We start from the raw sequence: 20,740 nt of genomic DNA, 5'->3' as shown, positions 1-20,740 counted from the left end.
CAACAATCTTAGGAGGGGCGTACACCGTGTAACGTCACACGGTCGGACGGCTCGATTTGAGACGGGAAAATATACAAGGAGATTAAAAAAAAAACACTGGATGTTTTTTTATCAATATAGGATGGTTGTGTACAGGCACTGCCAACACACATTTCTGTATAATCAACTTGTAAAAGTGCATGTACCATTCTATGACCCCTTTAAAATACACAAATAATTAGACTAATATTAGACTATATATATATATATATATATATATATATATATATATATATATAAGAATACATAAGTAATAAATAAGAAAAATAATATTAATAAATTTGCTATTTATATACATTAATATATTCATTATATATATTATATATATATTAATAATTAGATTAAAATAATGAATATACATGCATACATATAAACACATACACACACACACATATCTTACATATCACACACATACATAAATCATTAAAAATAAATAATTAGATAAAAATTATATATTATATTATAAGATTTATAATTAAGATGAATTATAAACATTTAAATATATAATTAAATAATTATATTTAAAATTGTATTATGTATGATTTTAATTAAATTATAATTAAATAATTTATATTATATTAAAATAATATAAAACAATAAATTAATTCATCATAATACCATAGTACAGGTCTATAGTGAGTGCTGTAAATGTAACTTGATATGTTAATATTTAAATGAATCTAAACGGGATCTTTACAGGTGTGTATTTGTTTGTCTGATAATGAATATGAAGAGAAGGGCGCACACCTCTCCTGTCCCGCCGTGTCCCAGAGCTGCAGGTGAACCTTAAACGTCTTTCCTGTCGTCCCATTGGGGCTGTTGGTCGTATAAACCTGGAGACACACAGAACGGAAATCACACACAGCGTCGTGTTCATGTCTAACACACAGCACAGAAACTTCTCAAACATGCTCAGTTTAGCTCAGATGGAGGCTGTTATTGATCTGCTGAGCCGCAGTGCATGCTGGGAGAGATGCTTTCATCTGCCCACTTCATCTATGACATTTAAAGAGACTCTGAAAGATTCTGCGGACAGAAAAAGATCATAAAACACCCCAAATACAGCAGGAGTGTGTGTAGGAAACACAGCCTGTGAGGAGCACATGTCAAATACATCATCACAAAAATATGATTGTTACGTTTATAATGTTGGAGAATAATGAGCATAACTCATGGGAAATATAGAGAATCGAATCCGTCCTCCAGATCAGGGCTTTCCACGCGGAGTCCAGGGAAACGTTTAGTGTCAGAATGAGAAATAAATGACTTCATTCATTACAAATAATACAAATAAATGATCAAATATAATAAACCATAAATACATTTATTTAAATAAATAATACATTAAAAATGTATTTAATAAGTAAATGATCGTAAAATTAGATGAACAATTTAGATTAAAATAAATAAATAAGGAATACATCAAAATAAATAAGTATATTATATTAAAACTAGATTGAAGTAGAATAAAATTTAGATTAAAATAAATAAATAAATAAAAATAAACATACGTAAATTATATTAAAATTAGATCAATGTAAAGTAAAAATTTGATTAAAAGACAGAAAGAAAGTAATCAAGTAACATATTAAAATAATTAAGTTGATTAGATTACAAATTAAATTAATGTATAATAAAAATTTAAGAAATAAAGAACATTAATTTAATAAAATGAGATGTGTGTGTGTGAGAGTGTATATGTGAGTGAGTGTGTGTGTGTCTGTGTGTATGTATGTGAGTGTGTGTGTGAGAGAGAAAGTGTGTGTCTGTGTGTGTATGTGAGTGTGTATATGTGAGTGTCTGTGTGAGAGAGAGAGAGTGTGTATCTGTGTGTGTGTGTGTGTGTGTGTGTGTGTGAGAGAGAAAGAGTGTGTATCTGTGTGTGTGTGTGTGTGTGAGTGAATGAGAGAGAGAGAGAGAAAGAGTGTGTGTCTGTGTGTGTGTATATATGTGTTTATGAGAGAAAGTGTGAGAAAGAGTGTGTGTCTGTGTGTGTGTATGTGAGTGTGTATATGTGTGTGTGTGTGTGTGTGTGTGTGTGTGAGAGATAGTGTGTGTGTGTGTGTGTGTGTGTGTGTGTGTGTGTGTGTGTATGTATGTGTGTGTGTATGTGAGCGTGTGAGTGTGTGTGTGTGAGAGAGAGAGAGAAAGAGAGTGTGTGTGTGTGAGAGAGAAAGAGTGTGTATCTGTGTGTGTGTGTATTTGAGTGTGTATATGTGAGTGTGGGTGTGTTTGAGAGGGAGAGAGAGAAAGAGTGTGTGTCTGTTTGTGTATGTGAGTGTGTGTATATGTGTGTGTGTGTGTGTGAGAGAGAGAGAGAGAGAGAGAGAGAGAGAGAAAAGTGAATGTTTATGTGAGTGTGTGTATGTGAGCGTGTATATGTGAGTGTGTCTGTGTGAGTGTGCGTGTGTGAGTGTGTTTATATGCGTGTGTGTGTGTGTGTTTGTGTGTGTCTTGACAATCTGATCTCTGATGATTCATACTGTGAGTGTGTTTGAGAAGTTCAGACCTCATTCTCATTATCGATCTTTTCAGATCAGCTCAGGCTCGTTCAGTGGCTGGAAGTGTGTGTGTGTGTGTGTGTGTGTGTGGTTTTGTGAGTCACGTACATTCATTTAATCCAGAACACTGAAACCCTCCAAACTCTGTCAAAGTCAAAGTGTTGCGTTCTAAAACGCTGACTCGCCAATTCATTTAAATCACTTCTCATAAAGCGATTCATAAAGCATTTTCATGCATTCAATTTCATATATAATTTTTTTATTATTCTTTTGAACCATTTCATAAACGCTGTTAGAGTTTGGTTTACATGTGAATCGGTTCAAACTTCACTGAATCGATTCAAAACTGACTCACCAACTCATTTGATTCACTACTCAAAATCCTTTATAAACATTACATTAATATATTAACTCTTTATTGCTCTAATAATGAATTTATAAATGAAAATTAATATATATATACACACTCACCTAAAGGATTATTAGGAACACATACTAATACTGTGTTTGACCCCCTTTCGCCTTCAGAACTGCCTTAATTCTACGTGGCATTGATTCAACAAGCTGCTGAAAGCATTCTTTAGAAATGTTGGCCCATATTGATAGGAGAGCATCTGCAGTTGATGGAGATTTATGGGATGCACATCCAGGGCACAAAGCTCCCGTTCCACCACATCCCAAAGATGCTCTATTGGGTTGAGATCTGGCGACTGTGGGGCCATTTTAGTCCAGTGAACTCATCGTCATGTTCAAGAAACCAATTTGAAATGATTGGAGCTTTGTGACGGTGCATTATCCTGCTGGAAGTAGCCATCAGAGGATGGGGACATGGTGCTCATAAAGGGATGGACATGGTCAGAAACAATGCTCAGGTAGGCCGTGGCTCTAAGGGGCCTAAAGTGTGCCAAGAAAACATCCCCCACACCATTACACCACCACCACCAGCCTGCACAGTGGTAACAAGGCATGATGGATCCATGTTCTCATTCTGTTTACGCCAAATTCTGACTCTACCATCTGAATGTCTCAACAGAAATCCAGACTCATCAGACCAGGCAACATTTTTTCAGTCTTCAACTGTCCAATTTTGGTGAGCTCGTGCAAATTGTCGCCTCTTTTTCCTATTTGTAGTGGAGATGAGTGGTACCCGGTGGGGTCTTCTGCTGTTGTAGCCCATCCGCCTCAAGGTTGTGTGTGTTGTGGCTTCACAAATGCTTTGCTGCAGACCTCGGTTGTAACGAGTGGTTATTTCAGTCAAAGTTGCTCTTCTATCAGCTTGAATCAGTCGGCCCATTCTCCTCTGACCTCGAGCATCAACAAGGCATTTTCTCCCACAGGACTGCCGCATACTGGATGCTTTTCCCTTTTCACACCATTCTTTGTAAACCCTAGAAATGGTTGTGCATAAAAATCCCAGTAACTGAGCAGATTGTGAAATACTCAGACCGGCCCGTCTGGCACCAACAACCATGCCACGCTCAAAATTGCTTAAATCTCCTTTCTTTCCCATTCTGACATTCAGTTTGGAGTTCAGGAGATTGTCTTGACCAGGACCACACCCCTAAATGCATTGAAGCAACTGCCATGTGATTGGTTGATTAGATAATTGCATTAATGAGAAATTGAACAGGTGTTCCTAATAATCCTTTAGGTGAGTGTATATATATATACAGGGCTCGACATTAATGCTTGTCCGCTTGTCCGGGTGAATCAAAGATTCAATGACCTATTTTTTTCTTATTTAACTTATTTAGTGACATTTTTCGATCCAAGATGGCGCCAGTGTTTGTGGCTGGCCGTCTAGTGCTGAGCAACTTGTTCGTGATTTTACTGCTTGTGACACTGTTTATGCAATGTATTGACTCTGCTGGTTTATTACCGTCAAACGCTGATCGATCTCTGTCTCGTGTTGGTGAAGTCGCCTAAGTATGACTGGGATGGTCAGAAAACTTTTCTCCCTCCTCCCTTGCTAAACACACCTGCTCATCTTGTACGCAATCCGGCTTCCCTTGTCCGGAGAGGACGCTGGAGACGCCGTGGGAAGCGCAGCGGGCAGCTGGTGAGGTTGAAAGCTTACATAGCGACTATTCTGCCTGTGGAGCCCGGCGTCACTTTCGTTTGCCTTTGGTTCACTATTTATCCTGGCGTGCTATGGATCCTGCCGGGACCTGGTTGATACCAATTACCGGCTCAGATATGGAGTATTCTCGCCAACGATCACCTCGCCCAAGGAAAGGCGGTGTTAACCATGGAAACCTTCGGTCTTTGAGTTATGTACCTCATATGGCCAGTCCCCCGGCTCCTGTCAGACCTGCCCTGGTCAACGCTAGATCGCTGGTGAAAAAGACCTTTATTTTAAAGGAGCTTTTTTCCCAGCATAACTTGGATTTTCTATTTGTGACTGAAACTTGGTTAAATGTTGGTGAGTCGAGCCCTTTTTCTGAACTTCTTCCACTGGATTGCACATATTTTAACTCCCCGAGAACTACTGGTCGAGGAGGAGGACTTGCCGTTATTTTTAAGGAAAAATACAATTGCAGCCAGTTGCCAATGATAACATTTTCGAGTTTTGAGTTAATGTTTGAATTGGGCAAATTTCAGCCCGTTTTGTGTGCTCTTATTTATCGACCTCCTAAATATAGCAAGCATTTTATTAGAGACTGAATTATTGTCTGAAATTATGCCAAAATATGACCGGATCTTAATTTTAGGAGATATGAATATTCATGTATGTTGTCCCACAAATCTGTTGGCTAAAGATTTTTTAGAACTTATTGATTCATTTAATCTTAAACAGTTTGTAAGTGGTCCTACACAGATTCATGGCCACACTTTAGATCTTGTCTTGTCATGCAGTTTGCCCATTTTAAATATTGAGATACAAACGGCTGTTTTTTCTGACCATGCACCAATTTTATTTGATGTTTTCCTTCCATACAATACTGTTAAGCAATGTGCTCCACCTCGTATCCGCAGGATGATTAAACCGGCCACTGCTGCACAATTTTCCGAAGCATTTAGTAATGTTATAGATACTTTAGAGCCGTCTGCTTTCCAATGTACAGATGAGCTTGTTTCCTGTTTTTCATCCACCTGTATAAATATTCTTGATAAAATTGCACCACTGAAGCCCAGGCGCTCCAAACCTAATTCTGAACCGTGGATTAATGATTTAACTCGAGCGGCTACGCAAAAGTGTAGGAAAGCTGAACGACAATGGAAAAAACATAAATTGCAGGTTTTCTATGATATTTTAAAGGATTGTTGGAATAATTATCAGAGAATTGTTCAAACTGAAAAGGATAAATACCTCTCTGATGTTATTGATAAAAATGGCCATAAACCGCATGTTCTTTTTAGAACAATTAATTCTGTTCTTCATACCCCCCAATCTATAATGTTGGAAGAATCCAGGGCTTAAAAACGGAAAAAAATATCAATCGGTTCACTCCGAGCAGAATCGGTATTATAGCGTTTCCGTTTTTGCGTTCCTCAATAAACATTAGGCCTACTGTTCCGAAAACGGGTTGATATGAAAAAATACCGGTTAATAACGTTATTTTAATTTAGCCTATACTTTAAACAAATATGTATAAATAGACTTATTTTCACTCAATAATAATATAACGCATGGTACTTAAACTTGAATATTTATTTCATAACATTTTTAAAACCAGAAATACATGCATTTAATTACAAAGCATAAACAGCGGCCCTGTTTTAATGGAGCGTTAGACAATCGAAAGTGGCCACTTATGCCGAATTCTTTTCAGAAGAGTGATAACATTCTTTGTAACGTTACATAACTTTTTTTTCAACACGACTTGTTTTAAAAATTGCATGAATAAAGAATAAATAAACTGGATAACCATTAATGCACCGTCAACTGGTAATTTCAAAGCAAACACTGCGCAACACGTTCTTGCATCACATAATCAAATTCAGTCAGCTAATAAAGCTTGATCATTTAATGCAATATAACATACCATTTAATAGAAGCATCAACCGTCTATATAGAAAACATTGACCTGTCCTGTATTGGCAATCTGAAAGACTATAGGAAAAATGTTTGATAGATGCTATAGCCTACTTGGACAGGCTTAAACAAAATCCATAAACTAGCCTAAATCAGTCTATTTGAGCTTAAAGTCCGTACTGCTTATTTAAACGTTCGAAAAGAATGTCCTCCAATACCTGCGCTTTCATTGTAGACCTCAGCGGGGAAAGAAATGTACTTGAGGCATGAAAATGCGCGCTCTACTAGACGGTAGATTCATAGATGATGGTGCGCGGGCATTTCACTCACGCTTGATCCGTCACGTCACATGCTGTAGCTACTCTATTCATTATTGGTCACTGCCAAATTAAAATATTAAAGAGAACGATAAAATAACGTTATTAACCGGTTAATGGTCATTTCAAATTAACGTTTCTGTTCAGAACGATTCAAATTGATTTTGATTTCGTTTTCGTTTTTGTTCCTCTTAAAATTTCGTTCGTTTCCGGTTTTCGTTTTCGTTCCTTGAACCGGTTCGGAGCCCTGGAAGAATCTACTGTGGCCTGTGAAAAATTCCTCCACTTTTTTGTGGAAAAGATTACCACTATTAAAGCTAGTATTTTACCTCAAGCCTTTGATCCTTCCACTCCCATAGAGTGTGCTGCAGTCCTTACTGAGTTTGAGCCTGTTTCCATCTTGGCCCTTAATGATATTGTTACACATTTAAAACCTTCATTTTGTCCCACTGATATCATCCCATCACGTATTTTTAAAGAGGTATGGAACACTATTAGACCAAACATTCAAGCTATCATAAACAGTAGTCTGACTTCTGGTTATGTGCCACTTTGTTTTAAAGAGGCTGTGGTGCAGCCCCTTATCAAAAAACTAAATCTGGACACTTCAGTTCTTTCAAATTATCGTCCAATTTCAAAACTTCCTTTTGTGTCCAAGATTTTAGAGAAGGCAGTCCTAGTGCAGTTACAAGCCCATTTAGATCTGCATGGTATTCTTGAGGTGTTCCAGGCTGGTTTTAAAGTGTTTCATAGTACAGAGACTGCACTTTTAAGTTTCTAATGATCTTTTGATTTCAACAGATTCTGGAGATTCTACAATCTTGATGCTTTTAGATCTTACAGCAGCCTTTGATACGGTTGACCACAGTGTTCTTATCTCGCGTCTTGAGCACAACGTGGGGATTAAAGACACTGTATTAAAATGGTTTAGATCATATCTCTCAGCGAGAACGTTTAAAGTTGGGTATGGGGGCTCTACTTCATTAGCAGCACCAGTGACATGTGGAGTACCGCAGGGTTCTATTTTGGGGCCGATTCTCTTCTCCCTTTATTTGCTTCCTTTAGGTTCCATCTTAAAAAAGCATAATATTAGTTTCCATCTGTATGCAGATGATTTACAAATCTACCTGCCTATAAAACGAAAGGGTGAGGATTCGATAAAAAGGCTGTTAGAGTGTTTTTATGATATTAAAGCGTGGATGGCTTTAAACATTTTACATTTTAATGAAAATAAAACTGAAATTATGATTTTCAGACCTAGCAGTTTAACTAGCACCTCCAAATTGGACCTGGGACCCCTGACGCCCTACGTAAAGTCTATGGTATCGAACCTTGGGGTAAAGATGGATAGTGATCTTCACCTAGAGAAACAGATAAACTCTGTTGTAAAAGCTAGTTTTTTTTCAACTTAGGCTACTTACCAAACTGAAGCCATTTCTATCTTTTAAAGATTTGGAGCGGGTTATACATGCTTTTATCACCACTCGCCTGGATTATTGTACTGCTTTATATATAGGAGTTGACCAGGCCTCTCTTTCTAGATTGCAAATAGTTCAGAATGCTGCCGCTCGACTCCTTACAGGAACCCGTAAGCGGGAGCACATTATGCCCGTTCTTGCCTCTCTTCATTGGCTCCCTGTTTGTTTTAGAATACAGTTTAAGATTTTATTGTTTGTTTTTAAATCTCTTCATGGTCAAGCCCCAGCTTACATAGATGATCTACTGAAGATGCATGCTCCTCTAAGGTCATTGAGGTCTGCTGAACAACTACTCTTATCTGTTCTTAGAAAGATAGGGGAGATTGTGCTTTTTCAGTCGTGGCCCCTAGGCTGTGGAATGATCTGCCCATGCGTGTCAGAGTGGCTCCCAGCCTTGACAGTTTTAAATCACGGCTTAAAACTCACTTTTATTCATTGGCCTTTAAACCAGCATGAGAGTTCATTTCTGCATTTTATTATTTTAGTTTGTCACTTGTTTAAACTGTGTATTGTGTTTATGTTATGTGTGTTTTTTTTATTTGTTGTAATTATGTCAGTGTCCAGCACTTTGGCTAACCTCGGTTGTTTTAAATGTGCTTAACAAATAAAATTGTATTGTATTGTATTCGTAAACGACCGCCAAATTCTTGAATGATTCAGCCGTTTCACTGAATCGACTCAATGACTCGCTCATTCAGACGGTCACCTGCGCCACCTACTGGTGGTCTAGTTTCATCTTTCCAACATTTCTTATTTGTATATTCAAAAATATTTAAAACAATCTCATAACATTATTTAATGCAGTTGTAATTTTTCAGTGTAAATTATTTAATTTGATTGGTAACAGCCTATAGTGTCTTATTCTAATTTAATTTATAGATCAAATTTAAGAATATAAAAGGAAACCTGAAGCATATCCTATATTTAATAAGATTATGGAAAAATGCCCTTTATAAAAAGGTACAAATATGACAAATATTAGGGCTGTGCAATTAATCGAATATCGATTTCGATTTTGCCTCCCAACGATCACCAAAATAGTACAATCGAGAAAAAACGATTATTTTGCCATGTTCAGTTTTGCAAGAACACTTATTTTGTCTTGCGTTCTGAATGAAACGCGCACGCGCACATCCGCCCCTCCCGAAGCCACAATCTCTCTCAGTTCGTGAGTCTCGTGTGCATATCATCCGCTGGAACTTAAAAACTCTGCGCGAGTAAAGATGGCAGAAGGAGGGCAGTTACAGCAGCGTTTGGTGAGCAAAAAAGGCAAAACCAACTCCGTTGTCTGGGAACAGTTTGGCTTCGAGGAATCAGACGACGAGCAGAAACATGCTACGTGCAAGATTTGCTACATGGTAGTGGCTGCAACGCAAGGGAACACCGCAAATTTGTTTAACCACTTGAAAATTAAACACCGAGTGACCTATGACAATCTAATAAAGAAACAAAAACTGACGAGAGCAGGGGTGCCGTGTAAACGTCCTTTTTTTCCTTCATATTTTTCAAATAATTCTCTCTTTGTAAACTTTGTTCAATGCATGCGAGTGCTGCCATTTCGCCGTCTTCACCCGGGTTTAGTGCCAGAAGACGCGAATGAGAAGACGCGCGCGCTGTGAGAAAATGTGCGTCTCACAGCGCGCAAATATTGAGTTCTCTTTCAAGTCTTGCTCTTGAACGGACAAACTCACACAAAACGTATGTCTACATGTCCATCTTGATGAGTATCCTAGCAGACATAGTCTGTATATGCCTTAAGTGAACTTTATACAGTCGATAAAGACGATGCATATCCGATCATTAGGTCTTAAAGGGGCAGTAGCATTAGGTCTTAAAGGGGCAGTAGCCTTTACTGCCGTCTGTTTAATGTCAAACAACAAAAGACAAGGACATCACTCACTGCTCTTGATTGAATAGCTTTTGTAAGTTTAATAGGATTAATCTTTAATTTATGCACTTAAATATGCAAATGTTATCTTACGTTTGATACATTTCTGTACCTGAAAACTAATGTTAGACATACCTGAAAAGCATATCTAGCCGAACCATATTGTTGATCTTATTTATTTGTGGTTATCATTTTTACGTGAATACTTTTATACTTTGATTTGAATATATGTTATATTATTTATTTTAATAGTTCAAAAAGTACAACAAATGTTACAATTTCAATTGAATTGTTGAAAGGTGTATTTTTAATAAATGCAACACATTCCCAAAGTCATGTGAAATAATCGTGTTACATAATCGTGATTTCAATATTGACCAGAATAATCGTGATTATGATTTTTTCCATAATCGAGCAGCCCTAACAAATATGCATATTTAAATATGTCAAAGCTGATTAAGCACAGGTGAGAATATTGCTTCAGTAAAGATTATATTTACAAAAAAAATCTGGACAAGCAAATGTTTTACTCAGACAAGTGAATGACAGATTTACTCGTCCGAAGGACAAGCGTGTGAACAGGCTTAATGTCGAGCCCTGTATATATATATATATATAAATGACTAAAAGAAAACCTCCTTTCCCTTCAGTCTTTTAAGCCGTTTCAGACAAAACCATCTTTATAGAGAGTGAGAGAGATAGAGAGAGCTGTAGTTTTCATAGATTAGTTGTAAAGCGGAGCAGAGCTTCATAAGCCGCGTCAGCATCTCTGTAAACAGACGGAGCTCATGGCTCCAGTAAAGAGATCCGCTCGCCGAGCACGGCTCAGAGATTTGCTCTTTTAATGCAGCTGGAGCGTGTGGAGTCCATTGTGTGCGGCTCTTCACACTTTATGATCCACATCAATAAACTTTATCACCCTCACACACACACACACTCACACACACACACACACACTGACTTATGAGCCAATTACACGAGGATGGAGGGTCGAACTCACAGGACAGATCAAAGCTCGTAACTCGAGAGCCGCTCTAAAGACAGAGGAACGGCGGCTGGGACACTAACCACTCTCTTTTCCCTGAAGTCGATGCCCACAGTGGTGATGAATTTGGGGTTGAACTTGTTGTCGGTGTAGCGGTAGAGGAAGGTGGTCTTGCCCACTCCCGAGTCTCCCAGAGCCAGGAGTTTGATCAGATAGTCGTAATCTCCATCTGTCATAGTGCTGCTGGAGCTGAACCTGCGGAAACACACACACGCCACGTTACAGCAAACACACACTCTCAGCATATGAAATCTGCCATCATACAGCAAACACACACTCTCAGCATATGAAATCTGCCATCATACAGCAAACACACACTCTCAGCATATGAAATCTGCCATCATACAGCAAACACACACGCTCAGCATATGAAATCTGCCATCATACAGCAAACACACACTCTCAGCATATGAAATCTGCCATCATACAGCAAACACACACTCTCAGCATATGAAATCTGCCATCATACAGCAAACACACACTCTCAGCATATGAAATCTGCCATCATACAGCAAACACACACGCTCAGCATATGAAATCTGCCATCATACAGCAAACACACACTCTCAGCATATGAAATCTGCCATCATACAGCAAACACACACTCTCAGCATATGAAATCTGCAATCATACAGCAAACACACACTCTCAGCATATGAAATCTGCCATCATACAGCAAACACACACTCTCAGCATATGAAATCTGCCATCATACAGCAAACACACACTCTCAGCATATGAAATCTGCAATCATACAGCAAACACACACTCTCAGCATATGAAATCTGCCATCATACAGCAAACACACACTCTCAGCATATGAAATCTGCCATCATACAGCAAACACACACTTTCAGCATATGAAATCTGCCATCATACAGCAAACACACACTCTCAGCTTATGAAATCTGCCATCATACAGCAAACACACACTCTCAGCATATGAAATCTGCCATCATACAGCAAACACACACTCTCAGCTTATGAAATCTGCCATCATACAGCAAACACACACTCTCAGCATATGAAATCTGCCATCATACAGCAAACACACACTCTCAGCATATGAAATCTGCCATCATACAGCAAACACACACTCTCAGCTTATGAAATCTGCCATCATACAGCAAACACACACTCTCAGCTTATGAAATCTGCCATCATACAGCAAACACACACTTTCAGCATATGAAATCTGCCATCATACAGCAAACACACACTCTCAGCTTATGAAATCTGCCATCATACAGCAAACACACACTCTCAGCTTATGAAATCTGCCATCATACAGCAAACACACACTCTCAGCTTATGAAATCTGCCATCATACAGCAAACACACACTTTCAGCATATGAAATCTGCCATCATACAGCAAACACACACTCTCAGCTTATGAAATCTGCCATCATACACCAAACACACACAAAAACCATCAAATAATAAAGACAGACAGAATAAATCCATGAAAAAAGACAGAAAAACTGAGTTAAATAAGAGACAAACTTTGAAATTATGTTTTAAATGAACAAAAAAAAAATATTAAGAAAAAGCAATTATGGAAATATACATTTGAGCTCTACGCTTTCAATTTTAATGCTTTTAACAGCATGAATTTAAATATATAATTTTATATTGGTGCTTAATATAATACACACTCATTCATGTTTATATATATATATATATCTATATATATATCTATATATATATATATATATATATATATATATATATATCTATATATCTATATATATATATATATATATAGAGAGATATATATATATATATATATCTATATATATATATATATATATAGAGAGAGATATATATATATATATCTATATATATATATATATATATATATATATATATATATAGATATATATATATATATATAGAGATATATATATATATATATATATATATATATATATATATAGATATATATATATATATATATATATATATATATATATATATATACATGAATGAGTGTGTATTATCCACTGGTCCACTGTTGGAGAAATCATTAGAAAATGGAAGAAGCTAAACATGACTGTCAATCTCCCTCGGACTGGGGCTCCATGCAAGATCTCACCTCGTGGGGTCTCAATGATCCTAAGAAAGGTGAGAAATCAGCCCAGAACTACACGGAGGAGCTGATCAATGACCTGAAAAGAGCTGGAACCACCGTTTCCAAGGTTACTGTTGGTAATACACTAAGACGTCATGGTTTGAAATCATGCATGGCACGGAAGGTTCCCCTGCTTAAACCAGCACATGTCCAGGCCCGTCTTCAGTTTGCCAATGACCATTTGGATGATCCAGAGGAGTCATGGGAGAAAGTCATGTGGTCAGATGAGACCAAAATAGAACTTTTTGGTCATAATTCCACTAAACGTGTTTGGAGGAAGAAGAATGATGAGTACCATCCCAAGAACACCATCTCTACTGTAAAGCATGGGGGTGGCAGCATCATGCTGTGGGGGTGTTTTTCTGCACATGGGACAGGGCGACTGCACTGGATTAAGGAGAGGATGACCGGGGCCATGTATTGCGAGATTTTGGGGAACAACCTCCTTCCCTCAGTTAGAGCATTGAAGATGGGTCGAGGCTGGGTCAACATGACAATGACCCGAAGCACAGCCAGGAGAACCAAGGAGTTGCTCTGTAAGAAGCAGATCAAGGTTCTGGCGTGGCCTAGCCAGTCTCCAGACCTAAACCCAATAGAGAATCTTTGGAGGAGCTCAAACTCAGGCCAGAAACCTGATCTAGAGAAGATCTGTGTGGAGGAGTGGGCCAGAATCCCTCCTGCAGTGCAAACCTGCTGAAAAACTACAGGACACGTTTGTCCTCTGGAATTGCAAACAAAGGCTTCTGTGCCAAATATTAACATTGATTTTCTCAGGTGTTCAAATACTTATTTGCAGCTGTATCATACAAATAAATAGTTAAAAAATCATACATTGTGATTTCTGCATTTTTTTTTATTTTCAATTTCAGACCCCTCCATGATTTCTTAGTGGGAGAACTTCCAAAATAGCAGTGTGATCAAATACTTATTTTCCTCACTGTATATACACACATACAGTATATGTAAACACAAACTTTTATTTTGGATGTCATTAATCGTTTGACAGCACTACATACATACACACACACACACACACACACACACACATATATATTTGGTGCTCTATTAGTAATGTTTTTATTATTATCAATATTTTGTATTTTTTTAATAATTAAACACTGCATTATTATAGTTGATATGGTGAAGTTAAACATTTTCGCATAGGTTAAGACAATAAATCAACAGCAAATGTAAGACTAATGGTGCGTTCACACCGTACGCGATTCGCGCGATTCGCGTGATTCGCGTGAGTGATTTACATGTTAAGTCAATGCAGAGACGCGAAATGGCATTCTGCAGCGCGATTCGCGCGAATGAGGCGGCGCGATTCGCGCGAATGAGGCGGCGCGATTCGCGCGATTGAGGCGGCGAGAAGGACGCGACTTGAGCGTTTTGAACGCGCGAATCGCGTGAATCGCGCGAAACGCTCAAGTTGAAAAATCTGAACTTTGGCGGATATTTCGCGCCGCGTTAACCAATCAGGAGCTTGCTCTAGTAGTGACAACAATGAAGAGAAAATCTGTATATTAATATCTGGTTCAGACAATATGATTATCACTGTGATAACATTAAATGACATGAAACACAACCCAGTCTCTTTTTGTTAAATGCAAGTTTATGTATGATCAATAATACAAAAGTATAAGTAATGTATAACAAGCTATACATGAAATAAAGCAAACAATGCAGTCAAACATTCACAGTCAGAGCTAGTCGGCTAACGTTACAACTGCAACGTACAGTTATAGCCTAAAAATATAAAGTAATGAAACTTATCTTTGCCCTCAGCCTAAACGATTTGCCAGGGAACAAATTATAGATCCATGAGACCAAAGATCGGCCGTTACAAGACGAATTATAGCTCGAGACACACCACAGAGACATCAGAGCCAGCGGTAGACGGCAGAAGGACTGGCCGAGGAAAGGTTGCCCTCGCCGGCTTTCACGTGCGCTGAGCGCGGCTGTCCGCTGGAGCTCACAACTCCGACAACGGCAGATAAAATGTTCAAATAGGCACTGTTTATGTAAATACACCACAGATTTGAGCTTTAAACAACTACATTATCGACTGAAAAAGTCTTAAAACTACGTTTTGTCACACATTAACAGTAGATATGAACAAAAAAAAAGACATGTAAACACAGCCCATGTCAGCCATTTCTCAACGAGACGAGCTGCTGGCGGAAGCCCCGCCCATGACGCGAATTCGCATCTGTTGTGCAGTGAATGTCACGCGCGATTCGCGCGAGTAAACTCAAAATGTACACGCGTCCACCTTCGCGCGATTAGCACGAATTATTCGCGCGAATCGCGTCCGGTGTGAACGCCACATAAGACGTTCTTCTCCGCTCCTCAGATACATAAAACATTAGTCTTTATTAGGGCTGGGCAAATTAACGCGTTAACGCGGGCGATTAATTTTTTCAGCTTAACGCAATTAAAATATTTAACGCAAATAACGCAGCGTCCGTTTTTATATCCATTTTTGCTTAGCGTTACATGATCATCACGCTCTTATTCATGTAAATGCTTCCAAGCGCGACAAGACACAAGCGAACGCGCTGTATGCCAATGTCCTGTGTGTGTGTGTGTCAGTGTCCTGTCTGTGTGGATGCGTCTCATGTCAGCTAATCAGGACACACACACACACACTCGACGCATAGATAGACTCGCGTCAGTTTCCTGCTCACATCGAGTTCTCTTTTGCTCTTGAACAAACAATAACAGAGGACTTTGAGTATTTTCATATTAGGAGTCATAAATTAGTTAAATAACGTCTTAAATGAACTTAAAGAGTTGTGAGGAAATGAGATGCGCGGGACAGCGCGTGAGATCCGCGGCTGTTCTTAAAGTGACAGGAGCATGATCATCAATAATGTTCATCAAAGAACAACGGGAACAGAGAAAATTTTAGCTTTAATGATGATTCATCTATATTTAATTTATTATTTATGCAGTTAAGAAAGATAACTATTACATTTCTGTATATGTATAACAGGGAAGGCCATGGGTAAATATAACCTGTATTATTTTGGGTTTATGTAAAGATTGTTTTAAGTTCACTTAAATTAAAAGTTGTTTTTTTAAAGCCTAATAAATGTTGAAATTGGGAGCTTTCAGTTATACTGTAACGTCATTAATGTTTCATAGAGACTTTAGTATCAGTGATACTGGCCTTCATTCATAAAAATATGACAATACAACACATATTTAAAATATGCTGTCTTTAAATTGTTTATACATTAATTTGGAGAGTAACTGAAATTATTACAATATCAAAATATTAAAAACTTAAAATATTAAAAACTTGCGATTAATCGCGATTAATTACAGAAAAAAGTGCGATTAATTAGTTTTTTTTTTTATCGATGCCCACCACTAGTCTTTATATATAGTAAAAAAAACACTGTACTAAAACAAACACTTCTTTATTTATCATTGCATTGCAAACAAGCAGAGACGCTCCAAACTATGCAGCAGTTCATTCATGATAGAGGGGGAGGAGTTATGAGGTTTGACTGACAGTTTGAGGAGCCAATGGAGTTACGAGGATCAGCCTGATTACATATTTGCAAAACCCACAGACATACATAAAGGGTGACCAATAGCAATGATTAATAACAATAAAAAAGACGAAATATGTAGATACAAGGTTTCCGCCTGACAGCGACAATATATGCCCTCTTAATCTTACTGCTCGCTATTAAAACACTAAATAACACACAACATAAAACAAGAAATAGACGGATTGAACAATATCTCAGAGGTGCGTCTCTCTCAGGGTCCAGTGGGCCCCGGGGCCGTTTCTACAGCGCTCATATAATCTCATTTATACGTGTGGGTAACAGCAAACACACCACAGCCTGGAGCGAACGCTCAGATTCACTCGAGTTCATGAGAGAGAGATGAAAAGAGCTTCATTCATCTGTGCACATGACCCTGAAACGCTTCCTCATGTGATCAGCCTCTCACACACACACACACACGCACACATCTGTGATTGCATCATCATCAAATCTTTCTCACCGTCTCCTATAAATAAAACATGCAATTTCTAGTCTGGGTTTAATCTTGATTCACTGAAATCCAATGCATACACTTCTAGTACATAAGATCTCAGAGAACATGTTCAGAGCATACACACACACACACACACACACACACACAATCACATAGTTTATAGTTGAATAGAAGTTTATAGTTCTGATCAAAACACTAATGTCTGCAGTAGTGATCAAAATAGAGCAAATCACCTTTTTGATTTGTTCAAAAACACTGATTCATCCAGTAATGAAACCAGTGAAGTCTTTATGAGTGAGTCATTGAATCATTCACTCAAGAGATTCGTTCAAAAACACTGATTCATCCAGTAATGAAACAAGTGAAGTCTTTATGAGTGAGTCATTGAATCATTCACTCAAGAGATTCGTTCAAAAACACTGATTCATCCAGTAATGAAACCAGTGAAGTCTTTATGAGTGAGTCATTGAATCATTCACTCAAGAGATTCGTTCAAAAACACTGATTCATCCATTAATGAAACAAGTAAAGTCTGTATGAGTGAGTCATTGAATCATTCACTCAAGAGATTTGTTCAAAAACACTGATTCATCCATTAATGAAACAAGTGACGTCTTTATGAGTGAGTGTGTGCTGGAGTTAAACTGAAGAACTACAACAGAAGATCTGATACTGATCTCAGTGAAAGGTCAGGCACGTTTGCATGGAGGCGAAACTGAGGTTTAGTCCATTATTCATAATGCTTTCTTTCTTCAAGTATCAAATATGATCATCAGGCTTTTGAGGAAGGTTTATTTGTTCATCTCTCAATCATCATTGTATTACATTGCATTATATGTTTTAAAACTTCATAAAAGCTCATATATGATGCTCAACAAAAAATGTTAAAAAAAATTGGGTGCAACTGTTCCATTTAAAAAAAAAAAGGTGATTTTTCGGACTATTATTTGATCCGTCAGTCTTGACAGAGTTAATGGAATAATGCACTGACCGTAGAAGAACAATCACATATTGACTGAAGTTTGAACAAAAGAGTGGATCTGATGTGATTTGGGTCTGGCCTCGGGCACTGAGCTCTTCAGGCTCACACACTCACTCTGGGCTGCAAACACAATCAGCTCCAGCTCATTACATTAAACACACATGCTCAGTGGAAGCAGACGGACGGAGATTCAACAAGACTGTGACTCTGTCCTGAAGCCTAGCACACTGTGTGTGTATTAGAGAATATAAAACACACACACACACACACACACACACACACACTCAAACATGCACACTCAAACACACGCACACGCACACACTCACAGATAAACACACACAGACACACATGGTCACTCACACACTCACTCATAGATAAACACACACACACACACACACTCAAACATACACTCTCGCACACTCAAACACATGCACACACTCACAGATAAACACACACAGACACACATGGTCACTCACACACTCACTCACAGATAAACACACACGCTCACTCACACACTCACTCACAGATAAACACACACGCTCACTCACACACTCACTCACAGATAAACACACACGCTCACTCACACACTCACTCACACACTCACTCACAGATAAACACACATGCTCACTCACACACTCACTCACAGATAAACACACACAGACACACACGCTCACTCACACACTCACTCACAGATAAACACACACGCTCACTCACACACTCACTCACAGATAAACACACACAGACACACACGCTCACTCACACACTCACTCACAGATAAACACACACAGACACACATGCTCACTCACACACTCACTCACAGATAAACACACACAGACACACACGCTCACCCACACACTCACTCACAGATAAACACACACAGACACACATGGTCACTCACACACAGACACACACGCTCACTCACTCACAGATAAACACACACAGACACGCATGGTCACTCACACACTCACTCACAGATAAACACACACAGACACACACGCTCACTCACACACTCACTCACAGATAAACACACACAGACACACACGCTCACTCACACACTCACTCACAGATAAACACACACAGACACACACGCTCACCCACACACTCACTCACAGATAAACACACACAGACACACATGGTCACTCACACACAGACACACACGCTCACTCACTCACAGATAAACACACACAGACACACATGGTCACTCACACACTCACTCACAGATAAACACACACCGAGACACACACGCTCACTCACACACACAGACACACACGCTCACCCACACACTCACTCACAGATAAACACACACAGACACACACGCTCACCCACACACTCACTCACAGATAAACACACACAGACACACACGCTCACCCACACACTCACTCACAGATAAACACACACAGACACACATGGTCACTCACACACAGACACACACGCTCACTCACTCACAGATAAACACACACAGACACACATGGTCACTCACACACTCACTCACAGATAAACACACACAGAGACACACACGCTCACTCACACACAGAGACACACACGCTCACTCACACACAGACTCACACACACACACTCACTCACTCACAGAAAAACACACACAGACACACACGCTCACCCACACACTCACTCACAGATAAACACACACAGAGACACACACGCTCACTCACACACAGACTCACACACACACACTCACTCACTCACAGATAAACACACACAGACACACACGCTCACCCACACACTCACTCACAGATAAACACACACAGAGACACACACGCTCACTCACACACAGACTCACACACACACACTCACTCACTCACAGATAAACACACACAGACACACACGCTCACCCACACACTCACTCACAGATAAACACACACAGACACACACGCTCACCCACACACTCACTCACAGATAAACACACACAGAGACACACACGCTCACTCACACTCACACACTCACTCACAGATAAACACACACAGACACACACGCTCACCCACACACACACGCACAGATAAACACATACAGACACACACGCTCACCCACACACTCACTCACAGATAAACACACACAGACCCACACACGCTCACTCACACACTCACTCACAGATAAACACACACAGACACACACGCTCACCCACACACTCACTCACAGATAAACACACACAGAGACACACGCTCACACACTCACTCACTCACAGATAAACACACACAGACACACACGCTCACCCACACACTCACTCACAGATAAACACACACAGAGACACACGCTCACACACTCACTCACTCACAGATAAACACACACAGACACACACGCTCACCCACACACTCACTCACAGATAAACACACACAGACACACACAC

General features: G+C 39.0%; 1 protein-coding gene across 3 annotated transcripts in view; it reads right to left on the bottom strand.

The window, feature by feature from the left end:
* The window catches only part of rab27b (RAB27B, member RAS oncogene family), a 77,513-nt gene that overhangs the window by 9,518 nt on the left and 47,255 nt on the right, over positions 1 to 20,740 (bottom strand). For all 3 annotated transcript variants that reach the window (XR_013817844.1, XM_079834175.1, XM_079834176.1), the window contains 2 exons: positions 11,268 to 11,439; positions 787 to 872 (listed from right to left, as the gene is read on the bottom strand). Coding sequence is in view for 2 of the 3 variants with exons in the window: in XM_079834175.1 (XP_079690301.1) it covers positions 787 to 872; positions 11,268 to 11,439 (258 nt within the window). In the remaining variant the exon portion in view is untranslated. The remainder of the gene's footprint in view (positions 1 to 786; positions 873 to 11,267; positions 11,440 to 20,740) is intronic.

This window comes from Gobio gobio (assembly GCF_949357685.1).
Source record: "Gobio gobio genome assembly, chromosome: 14".
NCBI classification, from domain to species: domain Eukaryota; kingdom Metazoa; phylum Chordata; class Actinopteri; order Cypriniformes; family Gobionidae; genus Gobio; species Gobio gobio.
Note: the sequence above shows the minus strand (reverse complement) of the source record. Positions and strands in the feature narration are given on the sequence as shown.